The sequence below is a fragment of the Amblyomma americanum genome, chromosome 8 (genome assembly GCF_052857255.1).
Source record: "Amblyomma americanum isolate KBUSLIRL-KWMA chromosome 8, ASM5285725v1, whole genome shotgun sequence".
NCBI classification, from domain to species: domain Eukaryota; kingdom Metazoa; phylum Arthropoda; class Arachnida; order Ixodida; family Ixodidae; genus Amblyomma; species Amblyomma americanum.
The window spans coordinates 25742386-25755988 of record NC_135504.1 but is presented as its reverse complement, the minus strand read 5'-3'; the positions used below and the strand labels follow the sequence as shown (position 1 = coordinate 25755988).

Genomic DNA, 13603 nt, shown 5'->3' with positions numbered 1-13603 from the left:
TGCAGAGCCTTCGGAATCTAAGGTACAGCTTCACAGATGCACTTTCAGACACCAGCTCCCCATTAGAGTATCCATTAATACAGAAGGCTTGATACAATTGGCAACAATATTAGTAACTCTGAACTGTTTTCACTGAGTGCAATGCAATGTCCTGGTGTATTGCTCTATGTGTTGTTCACTTGCAGATATGCTTGCCTTCTGGAACAATCAGAAGAACAGAAAGTTGGGCAAGTTTGTTTGATTCCATTATGAAGCAGCACGAAAAAAAAAAAAAAACGAAGTAGACAGTATGAGCACTGTCCTTTCTCCTTGTGTTCAGGTGCTGGTGGTGTCAAGTTCATTTTGCATCCTTGCGTTATTGTACAATGCAATTAAGAAACAATGTTTCTCTATAAAGCATTTGCACTTCACCATGTCATGCGACAGAACACCACAATTATAATTTCATATGCCCTTCATACTGCACAGAACTCGATTTGGTTCGTTAGTGAACCTGACAACAGGCTTGTGCAAGCTTCCATTACAAACCAAAGCAGGCTTCAAGAGGTTTGTAAAGAACTATTTTTTTTTTTAGGAATGCATTCATAACACCACTGGGAGAAAAATAGACTTGGGTGACTCTCTTGTGATAAAGGGGCCTTTACGTATAGCATTACTATCCTGAAGTGTTACTTTGAGGTTTCAGGTCTGTGGTTGTGATTACATTCTCGGAAGGTTGATGCAAAATAAACAACAAGCGTTGAAGTCATTGTGCAATATTTGGACTCCTTGCATTAAAAGCATCATGATTATTGCCTAGTCCCCTGTCCAGCTGATTATTCGAACAAGATTTCATGTTTCATGACCACGATAACACAACCCAAGTGTATGTGTCTAGGTGCCCTGTGGACCTAGACCTGCAAAAATATCTTGTTTATGACAGCAGATACAGCGAAAGTGGATATAATCCGTATGAACTGTGTTCAGAGGATAAAAATTTCCTAGAGCTCTCTTTATCAGTAAGCAAATAACTATACTGCACTCTTAGGACTTAGTGCTTCTAGCTTCTCAAGCACATTAAGGGCTATGAAGCAGCATTTTCAACATTGTACTACAAGGAAGGAAGGTGATTGCCTTGATACGAGTGTCTGTACTGATTGTTCACTAGTTGTTGATGCTTAGAGGTGCAGGGGAGGAGAGTGGCTTGGAAGTAGCTAGAACCGATCAAGGGAAACTGCAGTATACTGACAGAGGAAATTTGTTAGATAAGGTATACGTACCACGTCTAAGTCACTGCCATTATTTCTACCACTTGGTTATAGCAAAATGTACCTTAGTGCAAAGCCGTATTTGTGCTTTACAGCACTGCGCACTGCAGTTCCCACACACAGTTTCATACTAACTGCAGTGGCTGCTGTACTCCAGGGTATATCTGGCCTCGACCGCTGGCTCAAACTATGCCTTTGCATTCACTGCAAGCCTCTGGTTTACTGTGACCCTACATGCATGCTACACTGACAGCCTGACCCAGGTCGCGCATAAGAACAGTTTATGTCCTGTCAGCGCCCTTACGGACATTATCTACGAAGCATTTTAAGTATTACAGCTGCTGGTGCTCGGCTGGCCAGGAACTACAGAACTTTCCTTCAATGCCTCACAAGCTGGAAGCTGGACGTTTTAAGTCGCCAATCAGTGGCTGTGTGCTGAGAACGCAGATCTCAGCAATTTGTACATCTAAAGGCCTTTTCTAACCCTGCATTAGTAACTGTGAGCCGTTCTTATCTTAAGCCTAAAACACAATACTGCGCACTTCCAAGAACTCACTTGCATGGATTGGGAACTGTAACATGCTGAAATTTTAAAACAGAGACAGCAGATCCTGCATAACTACATGGAAAATTCTCGGATTCCTGTGGCCATGCCACTGGCTAAACACAGTCAAGAATCAACAAGACCAGCACAGCTACTATGCATTTATGCGGGTGTAGGTGTCCTTGTTGAATTTTATGACAAGCTGGCCCCCAAAACATACCCTCTGCTTCTTTCATGATTGAATTTCACAGAGAGACTACACTGTGTCCATTGTGAGTGTCCACTGCACGTCTCTTCCTGCTCCAAATCAATAAGGCCAGCACTAACTGCTGTTAAATGTAGTGTTGCTCTCAGCAAACAACGCAGTATAATTCTAGTGCAATATTTCAGCAGGAAAGACTCAGTGTTATCCGCAAAAGAAACACCTTCTCATCTTCAGACAACTGCTGGAGTCATATACACTACGGGAAATTTCACTCGATAACTTGTCATCTGGCTTGATGCAAGGGGCTCATGCATTGTTGCAAGTCTGTTGATCGACTGGGGCTACATGGAAAACTATATCCAAGCAGTGCTTATCCAAGAATTCACCAAGGTTTCAATTAGTTTGCACACAGTTTGCATGTGTGCACAGTTCAAAGCCAACAGCAAATTCACAGTAGGTGCGTATGGAAAGTATTCATGCCTTAAGCTTGTTTACTTTCTTTTAACTTGCGTCTTTAAGACCTGACGCGACAATAACTTGTCATCTTCGGCAACTATGAACGTAAGAACCCAACATTCTAGATACTTAGCTAAACGTCAGTCATGTAACAACTTATTTATTTTTTTTTTCTGCAAGCAATACAAAATTGAAATTCTTTACCAATGTGGAAGCTTGCGTGAGTAAGTGGTCGTTCATACTTAAGCACTGCAAACGTGACACAGATGCAAGAAGAGATGTACACATGAGCTCTGACTTACAACTATGCTTTCGTTGCTCGAAAGGCCACTTAAATATCCAGACAGCGCAACAAACATAACAAGGACACGAAAATGTGGCAGAAAAATCAGTGGCAACAAAAAAGAGCTGACAAAGGAAGCCATTGGGTTTTTTAACCTATTATCTAACAGAGACTCGTGCGCTGTCTGTGTTTTTATCAGACAAAAGAAACTATATTTCTTTCTTCTAGGAGGCAAAACCTTTGTGAGGGATCAGTTTTCTTGGATTAGCCCCTCTGTTTATCTGTCATTTGAATCCTTTTCCTGTTTACTGTAGAATCTCGGTGATATGAAACATAAGGGGTTGCGAAAAATACCTGTATGATCCGAAATTCTCATAATCTAAAACGAACTAAATCCGCACGCAGAAGCACAGCAGATGCATTTACGCAGGCCTGTTATTGGCTGATGGAACTGATTTATGGCCACGCACTACAGCACACTAGCGGCGATGCGATGTGACTAGCAGCTGCGGCGTGAGTGGTTTATGAACAACACTTAGTGCGCAACAGTGCGGTCACGTCTTGCACATTCGTGTCATCCACAGTGGGGCGGGAAAATGATTGGAAGATTCGAATTTCTGCACATTGTACATAATGCACTCCAGGGGAATTTTGCAAATTCGTATCATCTCGAAATTCCAATCAATTGAGACTCAATTGAGATTCTACTGTGTTGCATTGTCTGGCTAGTTAAGCGGCCTTTCTGCACCATTAAAAAGACAGTTGCATGCAAGTCGACGCTTGTTCGTACATGTCTCCCAGCATTCGTGGCTGGTTTGTGCTGTTCTAATGGTGACTTCCAATCGCAGAGTTGGAGCACTTCGGGAGCAACGATTTCTGCTCTTTTCGGAGCAACTGTATTCCAAACGCAGATCTGAGGCACGGATCGCGTCTTCCAATCGTAGACAGGGAGCGGCTGCCGAGCCGAGATTGCTCCGTGGAGCAGTCGGGACTGCTCCGCCGAAATCAGCGGATCCGACCACAAGTTTGCGTGACGTTCTTTTTCAGCGATGATAGCGGCACCCTACATGCTCTGGCCTGCATGCTCTGGCCAGAGCAAGTGTACTCCAAACGCAATTTCAGGTCGCGCGCTCTGCGCCGGATTCAGGCGCTCTGTCACAGAGCGTGCAGACCGCTCCGGGCCTGCGACTGGAATTCACCATAAGTATGAAATTCCTTAGCCGATGATAGTGCTCAGCAGTCATCCCTGAACAGCTCCTTTTCGAAATTACCAAAGCTTGCCTGACTGAGATTGCGGCTGATCCTTTGTTATATTGTCTTTTATTTGTGTGTGTGACAGCGAACGTTGTCTATGGAAGCTAATGATTATAGGCTTAATGCTTTTATATTCCACATCACCACCAAGTTTATCGCACCTTATGAGTAATTTGTCCCATTGTTTGTACTGCCTCTGAGTATTTTATGGCCAAGACTGCTACATCTTCTTAAACAAGGCTAACAGTACGCAAATAAATAAACAGAAATTGACAGATGATTATGACAGCCGGTAGTGCGAAATTTGAATGCAGCTCTTAAAGTATTTTCACGCCACGGCTGGCAGATGGCATTACGCTGCTGGCCACCCTAGAGTCTAAGCCACCCTCTGCGACCTTCCCATAACAGCCACCTTCGGGCTGTCCATTCCTCCACTCTCGCTGTGGCAGGTGGCGGTTCGCTCTGCTACTATACCTGCTACCTGTCAAGTGACAGAGTGACCTGTCTGGTGGAATTTTATGCCGATCATGCCGATGATGTGGAATGCAGGAACAAGTGCCTAAGAGCTGCGCTCAAATAAATAAACAAATGAATAAATAAATAGATAAATAGTAAATAAACGGTGAATGAGTAAAAAAAAAAAGATAAACTCTAAGCCTGCAACTCTAACCTGCCTGTGGCTAGACTTAAAAGCATGAGCGTGTGCATCATGTTCCAGAAGGTGACGGTCTGAACAGACAGTCTGAATCTGGTTTCACGCCTCAGACAGCTGTATGTATATGTAGGGTGACCCCCAAAACGAGGGCGATATACAGATTACACTTGATTCTCATTTATTTTTTCTGTACTCCCCCCTACACTAATGCCCATTAGGGCACTGTAGGTATTGTAAATAAATAAATAAATAAATAAATAAATAAATAAATAAATAAATAGGAACAAACCATCAAAAGTCTACTGCTAGCAGTGCATGGTTTCTCTTCAGAAAACCAGATTCCCAGTACCTAGGAGGGCATATTTCATGCATGAAAGGGCCATGTTTAAGGAAACTGCAGAACCTGAATAGGCACTTGTAACAAAACATGCATCACTGTTTTGCTCTGCATACGTCCATGAAACACCGTTTGTTTGTGCACGCCATCAGGATCTGTGCACGTTGCTTTTATCCCGAACTGCCTACTTTCAAGAAGCACTCAAGAAAAGGTCAAACTCAGTTTTTTTAACATTTCCCTTTCCATCACTCATGAGTTATTTTTTTTTTCTAAACCTGCAATACAGTCGATCATCAACTGCTGCTGTCATTTGCCAGATGGCAGCAAGCACATATGTACACAGAGCAGCATGTGCACTTTTTTTAGAGTTGTGTTCAATTTTGTAGACCTGCTCGACACTATGTCAGCCCGTCCGACATTATGCTGGCCTGCTCAACGCTGTGCCGACCTGCTCAACAGTATGCTGGCCTGTTCAACCCTACGCCAGCCCACTCTCGGCATGCTTTGTCCCAGCCAGTGATTGGCCGTTCACTGGCAGGCATCAGAAGGTGAACGCAGCCAGGTACCGGCTACTGGCCTGGTGTGCGCTGGGCTGTGGCCGCGGCGGGGATACGGTCGCCGACCTCGGGTGACTGTTGGCGTGGGTCGAAGTCGCCGTTGTGGCTGCTGCTGCCGAAGCTCTGGCGCGTGCGGTGGCTGGTGAGTGCGGCAGCAATGTTGAATTGGGCTGTGGGTGCAGGAAGAAGTAGCGAGACACGGTGGACACCATGAACCCCTGGCCCATCAGCATGGCGCTGCTCAGGTCTGCGGCAGAGGTGACACGCTGTTGGACGACGTCCTCCCAAACAACAGTGCCTTGGACGTTGCCGCATTAAAGGACACTAAGGACAACTCCATCTAATTCTTGCTCATGTTAAAAATTGTTTCTATGGCTCTTTGTGGCTATGCTGGCGCTTGTCCACTGAGGCCAAATTGAAGTTGGCCTGTAATGATAAATTACTGCGTAATAATGACGCAAAGGATACTTCGGCTGAAAGCGAAGCTTTTATAAGCTAGAAAAGGTAACAGAAGTGAAATACATGCGTTGCAACCCCTTGCTACTTTTAAAAGCAAACTGTGGTGATGTAAACACAGTTTTTTCTCACACGGATTCCCGATGCTACACTGTCAATCACCCCTGAATGGTGTCCATGGATGGAGTTGTCGTCAGTGTCCCTTTGATGCCACAAATGACAGTTCAAGCTGCACTCACAGACTCCCGTGACCATGGAGGCGACAGGTGGCACGCAGGGCAAGTGTCCCGTGAGGCCGGCGGCCTTGAAGGCCACCAGCTGCAACCGCGTCAAGGTGAAGTGGAGGTGGAGCACGGTGAACTTGCGCCGTAGTAGCAGCTGCGGTGGCAGGGGGCGCGAGGCCAGCTTGACAAAAATGACAAATCCATACGTGCCCAGAAGGAAGGATCCCGCCTGGAGGAGCATCAGGTACGGGGACGCATTGGTCGCCTCCATCTGCAGCGACGAGTCCCAGGAGGGAATCAACGAGTGAGATATGTGGTTACGTTGCAGGTGTCTAAACAAATGCTGTCAGAGAATTCCAACATTCAGTTTCTTGAATTAAATTTACTTCTCACTCTAGATATGTCAACGAAAACCGCATTGCAAAATATTTGAAACAAAAATTTGTGTTGAAAAAAATTGCAAGTTTGCCTTGACCTGTAGGAACGAAATTAATGTTGAACCAGCCTTCTGCCACAATTTTTTTCAACCCTTCAGCCTTTTCTCAAAATTCAGAGAAAAAATGTATATTAGAAAAATTTTCTAGACATACAACAGTGAAATTCTGAGAGTAGTCATGAAATTATTTCTAATAGCTCAAAAATGTTCATCTATGTACAGCTAGAAAAACAAAAATTTTTGCTGAAAGCTGCGTCCCCCTTTAACGGCATGAGCACCATGATTTGAGGCACACGTGACTGCAGCCCTTTGTTTTATGCAGAAGACGCCCGCACCTTGTCCCCTTCGTGGATGCCTGTGAGTGTGCAGACGAAGATGATGGTGATGAGAATCAGGGGGATGAAAAACAGCTGATAGACAACCACCCGCAGGACAGCATACCTCCGCCTGCAATGGACAGATGACAGTCCCGGTCACTTTCCCACCCCAACATCCACCGCATGAAAAATGTGGGGACGAAAGAAAGATGCACACACACAACACGAACGAGAGAATCTCGAGCCTGACCGGTCATGACAGCAATGAGACATGCATAGGTGAACGCTGTATTCCGTCTTGGTTTGGTTTGTGGGGTTTTAACGTCCCAAAGCGACCCGGGCTATGAGGGACGCCGTAGTGAAGGGCGCCGGAAATTTTGGCCACCTGGGGTTCTTTAACATGTATTCCGTCTTGCTTGTCCACACAGAGAAGAGCCTGCAGTACATTGTATGCGCTTTGTTAAAAAAATGAGATGATTATTTTCTATTGTGCTCTGTCTATTCTTCTGATGTTACAGTATTCACTGAGTTTTAGAGCACTATCTCTGAGGGCATAGGTTCCTAGGAAAGACAGGAGTTTTTGTAGCCAGGAAGTGTCCGCGGTGAACACGAAAGACAGTAGGCCACACATTTTCTCCGCCACCACACCCGTGCTGTAAAGAAAACAGATCTATAGGAAGAGTGTGCAAATGCCGCAACTACGCTTCAAAGAGAAAGGAAAATTGCAAGAAGAAAAGGTGAAGAAGCAGGAACGAAACCCATAAAACCACCCCTGCACTCTTGGTGAACCAGAATGTAAGGAGATTGGCGCATGACACATTTGTGATAAAGAGCTGGACTAGAATATCTAGATGGCCAGTTCGTTTGGGACTTTTCTGAAAGGTGTTTTTTTCCTTCCTTCTTCAGGTCTTCCTTGCTGTGCAATTTTCTCTCAATTTCCTCTTTTTACTCATTTCTTTCTCTTTTTTTATTGTGTATCAGTTCCTAAACTGCGTAATTCTTATGGCAAAGAGAAAAAAAAAAATGACTAATATGAGCATCTATGTTGCATCTTCTCGTTTGTCTTTATATTTTCATTATTTGTACTGTACCGACTTTATGCCAGTGTTGTGTCAATGCTGGGCCAACATGGCACCGATTTTGTACCAGTGTTGTGCCGACTGGCCAAACTAGAGAAATCAGCACAACACCCAGGATGCACGAAGAGCAGCTCACTTGGAGAAGGAAGGCGTCGGGCAGCACCACAGCACACAGCAGATTGGGGGACCCCTGAGTGGCATCTGCTCATTGATGAGCCTCTGGACAAGCTGCTCCGAGCCCCCCGCATAGCAGCCAATCAGCTCAAAGTACATCACAAGCGAAAATGGAAGATACCTGCACAGGCAACAACAATAGCACTGCTGCAGTGTGCACAGTGCCCTGCCCTTTGCTCACTGCGACACAAGACACGAAGACACTGATCAGTGCAACGCATACTGCAAGATGATAAAAGAAATGGAAAACTAGAGGGCGGATGCTAGAAACGCGAGGTTTTGAGTGAAATGAAACTTGGCTACATGAGGTCATGATTTGAACTTTGACCTGCAGATCTGTTGCAGTAAACTTTCTCCCATGCAGAAAGTGAGTCAGCACTGAGGCCTCAAACACAATGAGCAAGAAAAAGGGCGTATGAACATTGAACTTTTAACTTAAAACCAGGCAATGGCTATTAAAATTATTCAGTTTGAGTTCTGAAAGCCCGGTGCCCAGATTCGCAAACTATAAACAGTTTCGAATGGCAACAGAGCTTTCGAGAGGATCTTTCAGTGGCTCAGAGGCCATGGCATTACACCTGTGCTCACCTGCACTGGTTGCGCTATTTTAAAAATTTTTTTTTCCATGCAAGAACTTGCCGCTGACAAGCATCAGCGTTACAGAATCTGACTGCCAAGTCTCCCTGCTCGATGCATCATGCGTCCTACGCATGGCATCGGTGCACTTACAGCATGATAATAGAAGAAGTGGCATCGTGCACCCGGGGGAACACGGTGGCCACTAAGGCACAGACCGAAGTTACCTTCAGGAAGGCAGCATACCAGAGAGAGAGGCAAGGGGAAAGGGGGTAAAGAGAGAGAGAGAGAGACACACACAGAGAGAATGGTGTTAGTCTGGGACGGTGCGAAGGCAGGCGGCACAAAAGCAAAGCTCTAGTTTCTTAGTTTTCCATAGCGTCTTCCGCGTTGCTGAGGAGGTTATACACACGGGAAACACGGAGAGGGCGAGCGAGCTGTAGAGCAGCGGCCGCCGGGGCCAGCAGGCGCTGAGGTAGTGACACTCGTGCACAAACACGGCCACTGTCGTCAGCACCATGAGGCTCTCGATGGCCGCCAAGAACAGGCCCCAGTTGCCCAGCACTGCACACGCACACACACAGTGAGCACGTTATGCAAGAGGTACTGAACATTCGGCTTACACGCAGACCCGAAAGAGGATGTGAAGAACTGTATAGGCCATGCCAGTACATTTTACACTATGTTCGCGCAGTTACTTTGCGATGTCCTTGCCTCTAGCAATCTGAGATTGTCTTTTACATAAGGATGCAGTACCCTGAACACATATTTCACCTCCGCTAAATAAAGTTACCTCCGTCATAGTGAGCGCTTACACCATCAGCCACAGCACAAGAAATAATGAGATGTCTATCAGCACTGCTAATCCCTCTCCTCGGGCTTATGATTAAAAAAAAGGTAGAGTCACACAGGGTGATTTCATGAGAGATAGGAACAACTTCTATGTAATCCTTAATTTTTTTATTTTACATTTTATGCATATATTCAGTTGTGCAAAAGTGAAACTTTTTGTCTGAAAGCACAGTTATATTGCAATAAAAAAAAAAGCGCTATAAAGCAAAGCCCCCCCCCCACCCACAGGAAGTTTACCTTGATAAGATCCACAGGTGACTCAATTGTGTATTCATGATAATACATGACAGCTGAGCCAATGACTTCAAGAAAACTCTGACTGTGGATACTGCAACAAAATTGTCCAGTTCCTGTTCCTTGCTCCAGAGCAAGGCAAGAGCTGAAGTGATATAGTATTTGCACGGCAGTAAAGCATAAACCTTCCTTGAACAACTAATATGGGCAGTCAGTGCTATAATCAGGCTGGTGTCTGAAAAAGTAGTAGCCAGAAAGATAATTAACAGGCCGACAAATTAAAACATGCACTAACATACAAAATAGAACAAAACTATTTCCATGCACTGCAGGAATCCTTATGTGGCTGTCAGCACAAGTTAAGTGCTGCTAAGGCCAGGGACGGCATTTCCGTTTTTACAAGCCTTTTTTCCACGTCCTTCGCAGCATAATTACTAAGCGCTAAATATGCCTGTTTATGTTCTTATGTTTCTATGCTTATTTTTGCACGCTGCCTGGGGACAGCCTTTAGCTAAATGTTAGTAACTGCTGAAAGGGTTAGTCTCAATTTCATTTTTCAACAAAGCAATTTTCTTTTAAAGGGGGCCTTCAGTTGATGTCTGATTATTTCAGCATGATTTCAGCAAAATTCAGTGGCATTAATTATTCAGAACAATTAAAAAGGCAGAACTTAATCATGGCCACGGAGATTTAAAGCCTCAAAGTTCACTGCATTCCAAAAATTTTGAGGTTTCACGAATTTTTAAAAGGATTAAGTTTATTGCACTATACTGGCAACATGCTCAAGTCATTTTTCCTATCTATACCCCTAAAACAAGGAATGTACTCATCACAGATCTCTGTCTGTTTTTGCCCCACTACAAAGTCTACACAAAGATGGTGTCTCCACCTTGAAGTTTTTGCTACTTTATTTCGCGTAAATATCCATGCTCTTGCAAAACACAACTAACTTTCGTGCCCACATGTGCGCACAAAACTCAGTTTTGTTATATGTGAAATTTAAAATTAAGAAAACTGAAATGTTGAATATGTAATATCTGTTTTGATCTGTTGTGCAACCGCCCCGTAATAACCACAGACAAATGAATGCAGTTTGCCCTTCGTGAAAAGTTCACATTCGATATGTATCAAATGTTGGGAACAGTTTTCTTACCACAGGACATAATCTTCACAGCAACGTAACATTCAATAGCATATGGTAAAAGGGTATCTAATTTACAAAATAACTGTCACACGTACATTACAACGAAAAAATAATCTTAAAACCATATTAAGCAGGTTTTTAGCATTTACTCCTCTTTTTAAAAGTTTAAAATAAATTTTAAATTTAAAATAAGGATGAAGTCAGGATGCAACACTCACAACTGTAAGTTCAGCAACATATAAAACTCTAATGCCAGCTCCTGACCATGGCAGTTGATATCAGCACCAAGTGAGAAATATTAGTACTGCAGCCCCAAAAGACCTCATTTTTCTCCTATGCTTTTCTGTTAACCGAAATGGTAAAGTTCTACCGTACAGTTATAATATTAGGCGCATGGTATGTGCATATCTTGAAAGCAAAAAAAAAAGTACATCACCAATGCTTGCAATGTATTTTTTTTTCTTGTGTGTAAAGTACAGCGCCATCCATCACTCTCATTATTTTACGATTTTATTTTTATTTTAACTGCACAAAGCAGCTTTATCACTCAAGGGTGGTGCTTCAATTGCCAAACATTGCCTAGGCTGTGAACAGCACAGGCAGCTATTTAATTTCTTTAGACTGCATGAAAAAATTAGAAGGCAACCAAAAGTCATGTATGAGAAAGTACTATGTAGTATAAAATGGTCAAGGCATTCAAACGTCATCCACACTTTTCAACATAATGATGAAGCTTAATTGAGCTTCATATCATTATGCTGAAAAAAAATGTGTATTCACAGTCATTACAGTTCACTTAATTATACTCTTTTCCATAAAATCATTTCGGAAAATTCTCCGGATTCACTTAGGAATTTATCCTGTACACATGTGCATGCAACAATTATCACACGAAGTGATTCGATTCACAAAATTCCTCTCGGCAAATTTTCGCATATATGCACAAGCTGTGTCCAATATAGTATAGGGGCAGATCTGACAGCTCCAGTTCGGTCCTCACGCGAAGGCACGACGCGCGCTGCAGGTCGATTTCGGTCAGTCGGCAGCAGCGAGACAGGCCGTTCGATTGACGCAGAGCAATTCCTGCGGCCGCATTCAGCGATGAACATTCGGACATCGCTCACCGTAACATATATACAGAACCGGGAAATGACATCAGGCCGGTTGCGTACTGCACTTCTTTAGCACGTGACACCATACATTTGACGCGTGCACACGACTCGACTCCTCACACGCGTCCGAACCGCGCACGTACTCTACAGCAGGGCGAAAGTCGAACAAAAATTATACTTTACCTGCATATGCTTCCGAAGGAGTTGGCGTGTAACCTTTTTCCAGTAGCTCTGAGCAATTCAGGGTTTTCATTGTTCGCTGAACTGTGCCAAGGCATCACAACAATTTGGAGCTGAAACGAAGGAACGAAAAAAAAAATCATACCTCGAAGCGGCACACAGGCGGTGTGCTTCACTGCACTTCATCAAGGCATCGCCGTGTAGCATCGTTTCCATGTTCGCTCATTAAACGCGCGAGAAAGATTACGATTTCCCTTTTCTTTCGAAAGTAGTAAGCAGATTACGTTCTATAGGAGCTACAAGGAAGATTCCCTTTACGAGCTAGTGTGCAAAACATATGAAAAACAGGCCCGGTGGCAACCAAGCACGCGCTGCTCGAAGCGGAAGTCGAGATTCGTACGCGTTACAAAACAACACACAAGATTTTACGTAACCTACGGTTGGCCTAACTGCAAGAGCGCCAAACTAGTATACCGCTACTTTAGCGCACATGCGAGTAGTTCCGCTTTCTTCTCGATTTTTTTTTTCTTCGACGCTTCGCGCCGATAAATCGCTCGCCGGGACCAGACGGTATTACGTCTACCCGAAAGCGCGCCTATGCACTGGCTCCGCGGGCAAGGCCAATAAAACGCCTCGATCGACGGCAGATCGCTCAGCTGAAGTGCTCGTTAGTTCTGATGCGAAACAGGCCCTACAGTGGTGATGGGGACCAGATCAACACGCGCGCAGTGGGGGGGGGGAAGCGCGAAAAGAAGTACACAAAGTCGCGTACGAGCGATCGCGTTCTATAGGCACCGGAGATTAAAGCCCGCTCATTTGCGCGAGAGAGAAGCGTGGCATACGTTACCTGCTCGGCTTGGGTGAAGTGCCGCGGGATAGGGCGACGTGATCATCATCAACTATCGCTCACGGGGTCGGGCCGCAGCATGAGCACGGCAGCGGCGGTGCGCTGATGCGCCGACATTCGGGGACGCAGCCGCACAGCTGACCGACTCGCCCAGCCCTCTTGCCTGCTGCTGCCAAGCGTGAAACGCGCAGCTTCTCTACCAGGTGGCGCCAGATGCCCCCCCTTGCCACTGTCCTCTTGAGACCCTATCTTTTTTCCTCTTCCGTCATCTTTCATTAGTCTCCCTCTACTCACTGGTCTCCCGGTTCAAGAGCTGTTCTTTTTCTTCCTTTTTTTTCCATTTCTCTTTACATTTTCTTAACTTTCTTGCATTTTGCGATGCCGTTCCCCTTTTTCTCTATATATATCTTTCATTATTTTCTTCTTTTGTCTTT

The 13603-nt window shown here is 44.7% G+C and overlaps 1 protein-coding gene across 2 annotated transcripts; it reads right to left on the bottom strand.

The window, feature by feature from the left end:
- Positions 1–2625: 2625 nt before the first annotated feature.
- On the bottom strand, positions 2626–13309 carry LOC144101174 (organic solute transporter subunit alpha). 2 transcript variants are annotated; one of them, XM_077634222.1, is made up of 8 exons: positions 13170–13309; positions 12326–12435; positions 9213–9364; positions 8954–9027; positions 8187–8345; positions 6990–7101; positions 6234–6489; positions 2626–5785 (listed from the first exon to the last, which is right to left on the bottom strand). In XM_077634222.1, exons 2-8 carry the CDS (start codon positions 12393–12395, stop codon positions 5523–5525), a joined length of 1086 nt encoding a protein of 361 aa, XP_077490348.1. In that variant the 5' UTR covers positions 12396–12435; positions 13170–13309; the 3' UTR covers positions 2626–5522. The 2 variants fall into 2 exon arrangements, with proteins under 2 accessions (XP_077490348.1, XP_077490350.1); XM_077634224.1 differs by lacking the exons at positions 8954–9027; positions 9213–9364 and having other exon boundaries at positions 5381–5785.
- Between the last annotated feature and the right edge of the window lie 294 nt (positions 13310–13603).